The 13,298-nt window shown below is 51.8% G+C and overlaps 5 protein-coding genes across 5 annotated transcripts; 3 read left to right on the forward strand and 2 right to left on the reverse strand.

Annotated features, from left to right (window-relative positions):
* Positions 1-723: 723 nt before the first annotated feature.
* On the forward strand, positions 724-2,797 carry Triagg1_10024 (uncharacterized protein; the record flags this gene model as incomplete). The annotated part of the gene is made up of 4 exons (XM_062894056.1): positions 724-749; positions 838-1,157; positions 1,243-2,679; positions 2,736-2,797. 4 exons carry the CDS (start codon positions 724-726, stop codon positions 2,795-2,797), a joined length of 1,845 nt encoding a protein of 614 aa, XP_062751038.1.
* Positions 2,798-3,932: 1,135 nt separating this feature from the next.
* On the reverse strand, positions 3,933-6,484 carry Triagg1_10025 (uncharacterized protein; the record flags this gene model as incomplete). The annotated part of the gene is made up of 3 exons (XM_062894057.1): positions 3,933-6,174; positions 6,240-6,387; positions 6,472-6,484. 3 exons carry the CDS (start codon positions 6,482-6,484, stop codon positions 3,933-3,935), a joined length of 2,403 nt encoding a protein of 800 aa, XP_062751039.1.
* A 1,190-nt stretch (positions 6,485-7,674) lies between these two features.
* Positions 7,675-8,403, forward strand: Triagg1_10026 (uncharacterized protein; the record flags this gene model as incomplete). The annotated part of the gene is made up of 4 exons (XM_062894058.1): positions 7,675-7,846; positions 7,908-7,995; positions 8,062-8,195; positions 8,255-8,403. The coding sequence occupies 4 exons, from the start codon at positions 7,675-7,677 to the stop codon at positions 8,401-8,403; spliced, it is 543 nt and encodes a 180-aa protein (XP_062751040.1).
* An 857-nt stretch (positions 8,404-9,260) lies between these two features.
* Triagg1_10027 (uncharacterized protein) lies at positions 9,261-10,199 on the forward strand (the record flags this gene model as incomplete). The annotated part of the gene is made up of 2 exons (XM_062894059.1): positions 9,261-9,625; positions 9,689-10,199. 2 exons carry the CDS (start codon positions 9,261-9,263, stop codon positions 10,197-10,199), a joined length of 876 nt encoding a protein of 291 aa, XP_062751041.1.
* A 617-nt stretch (positions 10,200-10,816) lies between these two features.
* On the reverse strand, positions 10,817-12,663 carry Triagg1_10028 (uncharacterized protein; the record flags this gene model as incomplete). Its single annotated transcript, XM_062894060.1, has 4 exons — positions 10,817-11,176; positions 11,241-11,942; positions 12,059-12,305; positions 12,566-12,663. 4 exons carry the CDS (start codon positions 12,661-12,663, stop codon positions 10,817-10,819), a joined length of 1,407 nt encoding a protein of 468 aa, XP_062751042.1.
* Between the last annotated feature and the right edge of the window lie 635 nt (positions 12,664-13,298).

The following is a 13,298-nucleotide window of genomic DNA, read 5'->3' on the forward strand; positions in this document are numbered from 1 at the left end:
TCAACATGATTACTATGAAAACGTGTATCCAGGTCCTGCCTAGTGCAAAATGAGCATATGCTGCGTAGTCCAAGAGCACGTTGAAGAGATTAAATGCAATTTTGGCCTTGTAGGTATATCGGTGCATGGAGTGTAATTGAGATTGAGGCTTGGACTCGACGCTTTGTGGTTTGGCAAGTATACGAACGGCTACCCTTTTTAACAAGGATCCAGCAACTTCTGTTTCGGTACAGATACTCGATTGTTACAGAAATCGTACTGAGAAGTACTGAAAACTGATTAGTAACATTGGTAACTGGAACCTTTAGACATTTAGATCGCAAGTTTAGTAGTACTAAGTGCTGTGGAGTTGCTGGTTACTTGCTTGTGCATGTCGCCACTCGGGCCTGGCGCCAGCAAATGCACGCAAGCAGTGATTGATCTCATCACATCAATGATCCATGGATCAATCAATTACCGCCTGTCGTTGGCCACCTGACAATGGCCCGCTGCAACCGCTGCCTGCTCAGCTGCCTGCCTGACTCAGCACTGCCGAAGAATCCCCGTTGCCTTAGTCCACGCCTCGCCTGCCCAACTCGACTTTCTTCATCTTGTCCCGTCGCCTTGTCATGGCATGGCCTGAATCACTTACAAGCGTATGCAGCAACTTGTCTGGACTTTTCTCTTCTTGATTCGCCCTTTCTCCTGCACTCCTCGCTCTTCCCCAAGCCTCGCCCGCCCTGGATGAGCATCGTGCTGCCCTCCCGCTAGTTACTGTCTTGTCTGCTCCAGCCTCTGAGCGCCCCCCCATCGTTGCGTGCACCTGAGAAGATTGAAACGACGAAACGCCGTCATCAGCGCCCCTCTTGGTGTGCTGCACTCCCGCTGCCGTTCTTCTGCCGACGCATCATCGTCGACTTGGGCACGCTTTGCTGCATCCCGGGGAACCACCGGCACGATTCCTCCCATAACGAGAAAACGAAAGGCTGCTGAGGCGACGATCACATCCACCGACTCTGAAGACACCCCCCCGAAGAAGATCGTCGCCTCAGCCAGTCTCGCCGCCGCACCGCCCACGCCCGTCACCACCCGCGAGATGGATTCCGAGGAAGAGTATCTGTCAAGCTCCGATGAGCTGATGCCAGACGACAGCGGCGATGAAATCTCCGGTGCTGAAGGTACGCCATCCATCTTGCCCTCCCTTTGCCGGCCCTCTCGGGTAACACCTGTCAGCCTGACTAATCCGTGCTGTTGCTTCTCTAGATTTTGACGAGGATGACTTCGACGAGCCTGACCCCGATTTCGGCCTTTCCGCCAAAGATCTTGACAAGAAGAAGGCGGCCGCTCACGCGGTGTCCTTCAAGGTCTTTGAGCCTTCCGACATTAGGCGCCAACAGGATGACATGATGAACGACGTCAACATGATCCTCGATATGAGCAAGGAGGATGCGGCCATCATGTTACGCCACTTTCGATGGAACAAGGAGAGACTATTGGAAGACTACATGGACAAGCCAGAAAAGGTTCTAGAGGCCGCCGGGCTGAACAGTAACACTTCTACCCAGCCAAAGTTGCAAGCCCTCCCCGGCTTTTCATGCGACATCTGCTGCGAAGATGAAGACGGTCTTCAGACCTTTGCTATGAAGTGTGGCCACCGCTACTGCGTTGACTGTTACCGCCACTATCTTACCCAGAAAATCCAAGACGAAGGGGAGTCTGCGAGGATCCAGTGCCCGTCGGATGGCTGCGGTCGTATTCTAGACTCACGGTCGCTCGACCTCCTAGTCACGCCAGAGTTGACTGATCGCTACCATGAACTGCTCAACCGCACATACGTGGAGGACAAGGATACGTTCAAGTGGTGCCCGGCCCCAGACTGCCCCAACGCCATAGAGTGCGGCGTTAAGAAGAAGGACCTGGACAAGATTGTCCCTACTGTGGAGTGTCTCTGTGGTTACAGGTTCTGCTTCGGATGCCCAAATCCAGACCATCAACCAGCACCCTGCGATTTGGTTAAGCGATGGCTCAAGAAGTGTGCCGACGACTCTGAGACGGCGAATTGGATTTCGGCGCACACGAAGGAGTGCCCCAAGTGTAGCTCGACGATCGAGAAAAACGGCGGATGCAACCACATGACATGTCGCAAGTGCAAGTACGAGTTTTGCTGGATGTGCATGGGACTCTGGTCTGAGCACGGCACAAGCTGGTACAACTGCAACAGGTATGAGGAAAAGAGCGGAGCCGAAGCCAGAGATGCGCAAACCAAGTCTCGCACGTCGTTGGAGCGCTACTTGCACTACTACAACAGATATGCCAACCATGAGCAGTCTGCAAAGCTCGACAAGGACATTGCACAGAAGACGGAAAAGAAGATGGTGCAGCTTCAGACGACGTCGGGCATGTCCTGGATCGAAGTGCAGTATCTCAACTCGGCATCTCAGGCGCTCCAGACCTGCAGACAGACTCTCAAATGGACTTATGCCTTTGCTTTCTATCTGGCTAAGAACAACTTGACGGAGATTTTCGAGGACAACCAAAAGGATCTCGAGATGGCCGTCGAGAACTTGTCTGAGATGTTTGAGAAGCCTATCCAAGAGCTGTCCGACCCAAAGCTCAAGGTCGACATCATGGACAAGACCTCGTACTGCAACAAGAGACGTGTCATTCTACTAGAAGACACTGCTGAGAATCTCGCAAAGGGTAAGCCTGGCCGCGCTACCTCGATTCATGATTCTTTACTAATCATGAGCGAATAGCTAAGTGGACTTTCAATGCGGATCTCATGACAGGATCAACAGTGTTGCTTAACAAGCGCTGAAAGCAATGATACAGTCCCAGCTGATGGGGTACTTGCATCTAAAAGTCTCTGCATATACTTGATACGCATCATGCATCTGTCATACACCGCAAGGTGTGACGCGCTTAGACAGCAACATGGGATATGACCTCTCCCTCTATCAGCGGCGAATCACTGCCACTCGTTGAGCGATTGTGTTCCAGCGTCAAAGAATTCTCGCTCCCTCAAATATAGACTTACCTATGTTATTTTTAACGATATTCAACGACTCAATCATGGCGTTTGGGAAACTAGGCATGGTACATGGGAGACGGATGGTTTCTGCGGTTTCTGCTTAGCTGGGGGCTATTCTTTTTCTTCTTCTTTTTCCTTTCCCTTCCGTTCCCCCTTTCCTCTCACGCCCTCATAGCCTGTACCATTGTCATTTCAGTCGATTTCCCTGTGTTGTATGCATACGGACCCCCCCTTTGTTAACTTCAGCTTATGGCTACAGCATGCACTCGCTTAGAATACGAGGATTCACGATACATGCAAAGTGCATCCCTGGGGGGCAATAACTAGATGATGGGAGCTTGAAAGCCCCTTTTTCTTTTCCCCCCCTCGATTTATCTTGGTAGTTTGAGGCGTTAATGTACAGAATATATTCTTGATGTGATACTCTTGTGCCGATGTTATAGTAGTTCCTGTGATGTGTGAAGGGTCTCCTAAATCATACTTTGGCAGATTTGAACGATGGGAAACGATGAGTAGCTCAAACATACGAGATTGGATTCTTTCATCTACTTGAACTATCTATGCCTTGACTACTACTATTTCCAGTGATCAAGGCCATCATGGTCCATGGACGCAAAACCAGCCAAACACGATTTCCTCAAAAAAAAAAAAAAAAAACTCTTGACAGCAAAAAGGTTCAAGTCATTCCGGCCTCTCACACGCAGAGAACATACCAACACCAATCGTCCCGAATTGTCCCGTACGTCCAAAAGAGTTTCGTCTCCCCCAAGCCCCAAACGACGACAAACCAAATGAGTTTCTGAAACAAACGCCCGTTGTATCTAACATCATTAACACATTAAACAGTTAACCACAAACCCTCGACTTCCAAAACGTCTGCTGGGTAAGAGTAGGTAAAAAGGAATGAAACAACGCGCCGCCATTAGGAATAAGCGAAACGAGCAAGGTTGAGCTTTTTAGTAGGAAGCTTGGCCTCCTCCTCCTCCTCCTCCTCCTCCTCCTCTTCCTCGTCGCTAGCGGGGATGATTTGGTCTTCGCTTCCGCACGGTTTATTCAACGCCCCCATTTCATTCAAGTCCACCTTGGGGAGTGGGACAAGCGCAGGTTCGACTGCTCCTTTGGCGCTCCCAGCACCTTTTCGTGACACGGGCAGTGTTGGGGATGCCGGAGCCTTGAGTGCCCACGCTCTCATGCGTTGAAGGGGCGTTTGCCTCGCTCGGCCTGTGGAGGGCGCGGTAGATGCTGCAGAGGCGGCGCTGAATACCGAGGAGGATTGTGACATTGTTGACGCCGGTGTCTCTGAAGATTTGGAGGAATATGAGAAGCGAGTCAAGCTAGTTCGGGTTCGGGGGGGAGTGCGAGCGGTTTGAGACGGGGATTCTGGAAGCTTTGGAAGAGGCGTAGAAGCATCGACCGAGGATTCGGGTGTTTCATTTGGGGGTTCTGGCTGGCTGGTGTCTAGCGAGGTGAGTCCTGTTTCTTGGCTTGTAATGGATGGTTGACTAATTCCTTGCTGTTGACTAGGGCTTGGTTGCTTTGTATCTGTCTCAGTAGAGTCTTGTTGACTGATGCTTGGTTGTTTTGTATCTGCCTGAACAGAGTCTTGTTGACTGCGGCTTGGTTGCTTTGTATCTCTCTGAGTAGAGTCTTGTTGACTGACACTTTCGGGCTGACTAGGAGGCACATCCTTTTGCTTGTCGGAAAATATTGAAATCCGTCTCTTTGGCGGTCCAGACGCCCAGCCTTCAATATCAGGTAGATTACTGAGCGCTTCATCTAGAGAGTCATCTGATAACATCAGATATACGTCGCTGTTTGCCTTCCGTGGGCTCTTTCTGAGCGCTTTCTTGGGAGGGAAGAACCGACTCTTCTTTGGTGATCCGTCTGCGTTGGCATCAAGCGAGTCGTCACACAGACGCGGCTTCTTTGGAGGCCGGTTTGAGGCATCTGTCTGGCGTGGGCGACTGTTTGAGACACTGGCCAGTAGACTGGAGATCGGTTCAGTGCGCCGTCGGTTCAGGCGAGGCGAGGTCCGTGGAGCTGGTTGCGTCAACTGACGGGGATTTGTGCCATCAGCCGACTGCTGCGATCCAGGAATGTAAGGTCTCGGTAACGGGAACACTCGTGAAACGGCGCCCTCGGATGTAATTTGCGAAAGTCGTTGGCGGTCGACGGAAAAACAATTGGCATCCATCTCGGCCATGGGTATCCGATCATGCCCCTTGAAATATGAATTGATGGGCTTGGAAAGCGGGCGACCCGAAGCATCAGCGGCCGCAGCGCTCTGAGAATGCCTCCGCTTGGAAGGCGTAGCGGGCAGAATGATGGGCAGTTTCGTGATGGGGTTTACATCGCCATTTGCGATTTTACGAGCCATCTCCGGCTCAACGTGAGGCCCAATGAAGGGCATTTCCTCCGCTGTGCGTGTCCCATCCAACTCTGTGAGATGGACCAACTCTTTCTTGGTAGGGCAGAATACCCATTGATGCAAAAATGTGAGCTCCGCCTGGTAGAACAGAGTCAGGTAGTTTTCCGATACGCGTTTCCCCTCGAATTGTAACAAGCGGACAATGCGCTCGGGGGACTTTGTCTTTCGCAGCATCCGGTATGCTGTTTTAAGCCCTACCCCTGGAAGACCGTTGAGATAATCACAACCACTCATGATCGCCATTCGTCGAAACTCGGTGTCGCTCCACCCGGTCAGAGAAATCTCGCGGCAGGCACAGAAATCCCGTCGGTTGATCTCAATGCAGTTTCCGTATTGATCCAACTTGGTTAGCAGCCGCTTTGCTCCGAAGACGAGCAGATCTGAGTCGTCTGAGATAATGCCATCGACAAAGCCGTGACGCTCAAGGTACACGAGCTGAGCATCTGCTTCATACGGGGCCACGACGTAGGGAATATCCATCTTTCTCAGCTGCTGGATCAGGGCAGACGCCATTTCGGGAGTGATGTCAATGCATTTCTGGAATTCTTGGGCTGCCTGAGAGGACCTTCCGGCCTTGAGATATTCGTTGGCAAGCTTGAGCTTATCCTCTCGCTTTTTAGCACGAGAGGCCTCGGTAGCAGCCTTGCTAGGGAGAAAGTCGCCGTCAAATACCATGTAGGGGGTGACACCGAAATGCTTCAGCATCTTGACTCTATGCAGAGCAGCATTGATGAACCTTGAAAGCGGGTGTTAGTATACCGCACTGAATAGGTACCATAGAGCCAAGCTTCTCAAACTCACTTCTTGGTGGGCTTTCCTTGACCAAGCTCGACGGCACACGAATAGGCAGCCCGGTGCAGCCATCCATAGCCGTCTACGGCCAGAGTCTCTCCATTGAACTTTTTCAGCTCTGTCGGCTTCTGGATCGACTTGAGAAGCGGTAAAAGGCCTTTTCAAAGTAAGCATCAGCATAACATTCCAACCTAAGCATCTCTGGCCACCGATCCGCGACCTCATCATGCCATATCCTTACCTGTTACACCCATTTTGACACCCCACTCAAAACACACCAAATCCAAGGAACAATTAGCAAAATCTCAGGGCTTCCCGCCACAAATGACCCCAATCCCACTCCCTAGGTCCGCGCGAACAAGCCAATATGCCCGTACATCGACTGACGGGTCCCTGGACGCGGTGACTGCTGAGCACGAGGCCCAAACAGACAGGGCACGTCGAGCAGGAAAGAGGGTTGCGGCGACAGTCGTGCGGCTCCAAGAGGGCAGAATCACGCGTTCGTGGCAGCGAGCTGGTCGGCAGCGGGATTGGCAGCGGAGAAGCGTCTGTCGGTGTAGCAAGTGAGGATATTGAAGCGGACAAGATTCACGCCTGAGGTGCGAGTTGCATCTCGGCTAACGGGCTTATGGGCTCTGTAGCTGCTGAGACAAGACGCGCTTGGGGGGGTTTTAATGGGCGGATCCACGCCAGCCGGCACCTGGAGCGCGTGTCATAGCGCTGTTGGCGTGGGAAAAGTGCCTGGACAGGCACGGATTGACCTAGCAACCAGGCTACAACCCCACGGGAGAGGGTATATTTACTTTGTAGAAATGCACGAATTTCACAGCGTGACGCATGGAATGGCGTGGGAAATGAGTGTATAGATTACTTTGTAGCTTGAAATGAATATGGGAGTTTTCTATGCATTGTTTTTCTGATTTCTGTTGGAGCAATGGGAAACAAGTCATTGTTGACTACAAGAATCTCTACCGAGGTACCAGGTAACACCACTTAGATCGTGGGGGCGGGAAGGGAATGGCCAAGATTGTGCATGTACTTGGACTCGGGCTCACAATGCGCCATGACGGGTGACTGAAAGACATCAATGAAATTAGTTGGCAATTAATTCTAAAGAACATGTTCAATGAGCAAACATATAGAATGATACTTATATTTCCAGTGTAAACAGAGGACGAGCAATCTCTCCATATGATTTGCGGATATTGAACTTAGTAGGTCAGCACTATCCGAACAATAGCCGCCACTTCTCTTACCCATTTTAGCATCACATCCCTGTCCCTTTAGTGCCCAAGAAAAAACCTTCCAGACTTTGGCCATCAGTTACCGTTAGCGAAAGAATTGAAGAAGAAAAAACTAGGCCTTCAGCGACGTTTCAATCACGCATTCAACTGTGCCTTGATTATCGAATATTCATTTCATCGAAGAGGACAAGTCATACAAAATGCCTAGCACGCTTCAGAAGATTCGCAAGCACATTTCCAAGAAGCGCAATGGAGAGGTCAACGCCCTGCATGAAAAGTCCAGAGACTCTCTGAGACTGCACAAGGCCGGAGTAAGAGACCAGAGACTGGAGAAACTTGCTGCGGCGAGGAGCAAGAGAGAACAACCCATCGGTATGCGACCATTGAATGAGGTGAACCAATCTCCAGTTGATATCTGACAAGCTGCTCAAAGTGGAACGTGTTTCATTTTTCCAACAGAATGTGAGAGAGCAAGGTGCTGAACCGCTCCAAGTGGCAGCTGTCCAAGCGCTCATCCACACGTATGTACCAACTGCCTCGCCTCTGTCCAACAAGTACTAGAAGCTGACTGTGGCTCTATGAGAAAGATATGTTCATCAGTATGATGAAGAGTACGACGCTGTGAAGAAAACCCGCCGCGCTGGACGGCCCGCCAGTACCAAGGAAGATCTTTTGAAGATGAAGATATCTGCGCTTGAGGAAGAGTATACCAAAGGATTCTGTAAGTGTCTTTTAATCATGCTTCCAACTCCAGGAGCCCACCCAACTTACATCTTTCAGTGATTCCTGATATCACGACGGCTGAAAACGTCAAGCTCTTGGACGCTTGGGAAGGCTCTTGGGCATATCTTACCACTATCCCCTGGATCAAAGTCACAACTGCCGGCAACATTCGCAAAGCTGAGCTGCCTTCAAAGGCCATAAACTGAAAGAGCTTCTTACCTCAAACTCTTTTCACATAAAGCATTCAGGAATTCGCATGCGACATAACGCATATGCTCTGGTGCTGGCAAGCGGTTGCCCATGTTCAACCGACTTGTCCCAAGGCACGAAAGCCTCCCTATGACTCGGAGCTTACATATGAGGCTACTGGTTCGAATGATGGCCTCTACGGAACCCAGATTTCCCGACTTCTCTGGTCATCGGGCGGCCACTTGAGCGGTCTAGATCATGATGTCGGAGTAGGCGTTTGTTTGGAAACGGCATATGAATGGAGAGGCGCTTACGCAGGCCGCAACATCTATTCACAAATGCCCAATATTTATGAGAGCTTGTGAGCAACTGGACAGCATGGCAGGTAACAGAAAGGGTAACCTGTCAGCTTTCCTTTTCTTTTTTTCACCTTTCTCTCTCGGTCTCATGGTGAGACAGGATTACCTTAGTAGTAGGCTCGCGCGCAGCGGCTATATACACACATAGAAACAGATGAATCAACTATACCAGCCCATTGTAGTAATTTACCTTGATGGAATGGATAAACTATCAGCACGAAATATAATTCACTCATATTTGATACATTTACTGCGCTCAATCTTACTTTGTGCTTCGAATGTTTAATCAACAGCTCCAGGGATTTATAGTGCTTGCATTCCAGTGAATTAGTCACGTGGGGCAACGGAGCAGCTGGCAGTGTAGCTCCAATGCCCGCCCAGTGGGACAAAAAAATCCCGATGAAAAAAAAAAAACTGGCACTACTTCGTAGCTACTACATCATCCCTCACCAACCATCTACACAGCTATACCCATACCTCCGTCTCTTTTTAACCAAAGCCAACAACACTTCAAAATGCTTTCCCTCAGAACAATTGCGCGATCCGCCCCGCGAACCATCAGCCGCGCGGCCGGTGCTTCCCTGCGCTCATCCGCCATTGCCCGCCCCAGCTTCGCCAGAACCCCCGCCATCAAGCTGCTGCCCACCCGAGCCGCCGCCTTCTCCACCACCACCGTCCGCCGAAGCAAAGAGGAGGATGTCGAGGTTGACGAGGCTCTCTCTGCCAAGCTGGAGAGCGAGATCCAGATCGAGGAGGACATCAAGGCCAATGAGCAGCAGCCCACCAGCATCAAGGACTTCCTCGACAACAGCCCGTTTGAGCTGATCGATACGCCCGGCCAGGAGGTTGTCAAGCTGACCCGCAGCTACGGCGAGGAGAAGTGAGTTTCTCCAAATCCGTCAAAACTCGCTCCGTTGACTAACAATCTTTCTCTTTCCCTCAGAATCACCATCAGCTTCTCCATCGCCGACATCACCAACTTCGACCCTTACTCCGAGGACATGTTCGAGGAGGATGAGCTCTCCGAGGAGTCCCTCCAGTCCGACAAGCAGCAGAACCCCGACGACACCCTCGAGGGCGACGTCGACGAGGAGGCCGGCGCCCCCATCAACCTCTCCATCCTCATCGAGAAGCCCGGCAAGACCAACGGCGCCCTCAACATCGACGCCACCGCCCGCGACGGCGAGATCCAAGTCGACAACATGTTCTTCTACGAGGACGCAAAGGTCGCTCGCATCGACTCCCCCGAGGCCGCCCAGCAGCGCGCCGACGTCTACCCCGGCCCTCCCTTTGGCAGCCTCGACGAGGACCTGCAGGTGCTGATGGAGCGCTTCCTCGAGGAGCGCGGCATCAACGAGACTCTGGCCGCTTTTGTCCCCGACTACGTCGACGCCAAGGAGCAGCAGGAGTACCTCCGCTGGCTTCAGAATGTCCGAACTTTTGTTGACGCCTAAGTTCAAGGTGGAAAAAAGAAAAGAAAATCATGTACGAATTCTAATGTCGGTCGTCGGGTTACGGTCCATGTCAAAAGGTGAAAACGAAGGGAAACGGTGATTTTTGTGATTATAGAAAAAGCTCTTTTTTTGGGAAATGTCCTCACTCATGTATTATAAACGGCCAACGCTGCCCACCCCTACGAATTGATATCAATGTAGAAACACACACATAAAAAATCATAACAGGGACTCCCTATTTTACGCAAATCCATTGTTGCTCCGTGTTGAAAACGGTGATTGGCAGTACTGCCTAGTAGCATGTATATACGTCCCAAGTGACAGTTGAAATCTCAATTTATATCTAAAGGGCAGTCATGTGTTTGACTGGGAAAACTAACAAGCCTGTAGCCGCGAACCCAATGGTACAAGGAAATGTAAAAGAAGAAGAAGAAAAGAAACTCTAAGCCAAAAATAACTAAAGCAAATCTGTAGTGTGCTGCGAACACAATCTATGCGTATAGGCCAATCAACCCGCGTGGTATATGTATATGTCGTCATGCCAAATTTCTCATCCGTCCAAATATGCATCTGCCCTTATCCAACCCTTGGCCACACTCTCTTTTTCTTCCTCCGCTCTATGCAACAATGCCGTCGAGGCTCCAATCGCTTTTCTGGGCCCGCTCCAGAACTTGTTTTCCCTTCTCGGTGAGGTCGGGCTTGCCGCCGTTGCCGACGACGTGTTCGAAGAAGACGGGCTGCCAGGTCTCCTTGTTCTGCTCCCGCTTCCGGGCTTTCTCTCGCTGGGCTTCCTCCAGGGCCACCTTTACTTCGGTTGCCTTGGAAAATTGCTTGGCGAGGATAGCCTCGGTGACGCCTCCCCACAGGCGGAGTGACTCATTGGGCAGCATCTGCTCATCTGGCGGGAGAATCTTGGGAGCAACGTTGAGCGGGACAATGTCAATGATGACGTGCTGTTCTTCCACGGGAACAGTTTTCTACAAGACAAATCAGAGTAAGCATTTTCGAAGACAAGATGGATTTCAAGGCAGCAAGACATACCATAGGTCTGGGGCCCAGCGAAAAGACAACCTTTTCTTTCCAGGGACCGCTCAGCCTAGCCAGGACGTCCTCGTCTGGCACATCCTGAACTCGGGTCTTGTCATCATTCTCGGGGTCATACTTGAAAATGACACCATCGATTTTGTTGGTCGTCCGGCCCAGCCAGCCCTCCTCGACGTAGTGGAGAATGGCCTTGATTTTGGTATCGGGGCATGTGATGTATGCCATCTCGCTCACAGATACGCTCAACGTTCCGCGGAACAGACCGCCGAGATGGGCAGCGGGATGCGTCAACTGGTACGTCTCGTTGTTTCGCTTCTCCAACGAGATGAAGATGCCCATGTTGTGCTCGCCAGGAAGAACCTTGACAGATGTGCCAGTGAACTTGGCAGTAATCTGATCGAAGCCTCTAGCTGTGATGCCCTTTTCAGGACAGGTAACATGAAAGGCACTGACGGGAGGGTGATGTGATGTTTGCTCGGTGAGGTATGAAATGCGGAGGAGCGGGCCTGCCTCGTCTGAAGGCGTGCCATGTTGAGGGACCGACAAGGACACTGAAGAGGAACTGTTCTCGCTCTTGGAAGCCGCCTTCAAGTTGGCAGCCGCTCCCTTGATGGAACTCGAGCTCGATCCCGGTGCAGTGGGGGTCTGGAGGTCGAGGGTGTTTATCCTCGGAGCGTTGTCTTCCGTCTCCCAGTTGCACTGCATCAAATCCAAATGTCAGCGTCATCAAGTCCTCCTCGTCTCATATCGTGATAGCGAAGGTCCGATCCAATCCTGCTGTCTGTCCAGCATCGGGTGGTGGGGCAGGGACTCACCCGGAAGAACTCGCCGAGACACGAGTTGTACGGCTTGCAAGGCTTTCCCTTTGCATATTTCAGATCCTTGGTAAGCCAGAAGCGAACCACTTCCAGCATCCGGTCGAGGGGCTCATCGGACGTGCCGATGGCAACGAAGGCGTTGGGTGCATCGAGGTAGGTCCAGTACTCGAGATTCGGGGTCGGCTCCAGGAGTTGGGAGGGGAGAGAGAATCGAACCGAGGCGAGGTCCGTGACCCCGATGAATCTACGCTCGCAAAATCAGGCATCAGCATGGTTTCCACGTCAGATTGATTGAATGCATCCGGCAAAACTCAATTTGCACGGCTGATGAAGTTATTCCATCGAAAGCGACACTCTCTTTCTCCCTTTCGAAACTCGGATGCCCCACTAGGCTTTACCGCCGGTTTCGCCTCTTGGTGTAAGAGCATCGTGACGGTGGCACTTTGAGAGCAACGCAAGTGCAAATTGCATCCAAAGAGGCGCGGTAGGAAGAGCGTCTCTTACTTTCTCAAGATGCCCAAGAAGGTGCGCAACTTGGATCCCTCGTTATGGGGCTCGTCCGGCGTCGCAGCGGCTGGCGGTGATGGCGGTGATGACGACATGTTGGAAGGCGTGGGTAGGTTTCAAGAGAGCCGCTGCAGGAGAGGGGCGGGCCAGTTGATATGCGCCGCCGCTGCCACGCAAGAGGAAGAAGCAGCCGAAGTGGTAAATTGCAAACGGTGAAGCAGGGTAACGGTCGAGTCCGTAGAGGCTCGATAGAGAAGAGTCGAGTTCTTTGCCTCTGCCGCCAGGCAAAGCAGGTGAGAAAGTGGAAATGGGGAATCACTTTTGCATGCCACGCCCCAGCAAAAGAAAAGTCTGGAGCCGTCCGCTGGCGTGGCGTTTCAGAGGCACCAAGAGGGGACCACAGTGGACTCAGGCGGCCGAGTTACTGGCTGGGGGGTCGGTGACAGGGATTCCCAGGGCGGCGGCAACCACTAGAGAGCCGCCAAGCCGCATGCGCTTCAGTGCAGTGCCGGTGGAAGAATCTAGAGATTGTAGCGATCCATTGTGATTGATGCACGGCGATATAGGCGGCTAGATGATACATGTAGATACTAGATGGACACGAGTACTCGTACATGCAGCTTCAAGTGCCGTCTGGTCCGTTCTTTGTGCTGGGCAGAGCAGAATCTTGGGCAGCCTCTCTCTTGCTCTCCTCTCCCCTCTTCCCCCTTTATCCCTATTGCCCGTCCGT

Source organism: Trichoderma aggressivum (genome assembly GCF_033847375.1).
Source record: "Trichoderma aggressivum f. europaeum strain CBS 100526 chromosome Unknown scaffold_063, whole genome shotgun sequence".
Taxonomy (NCBI): domain Eukaryota; kingdom Fungi; phylum Ascomycota; class Sordariomycetes; order Hypocreales; family Hypocreaceae; genus Trichoderma; species Trichoderma aggressivum.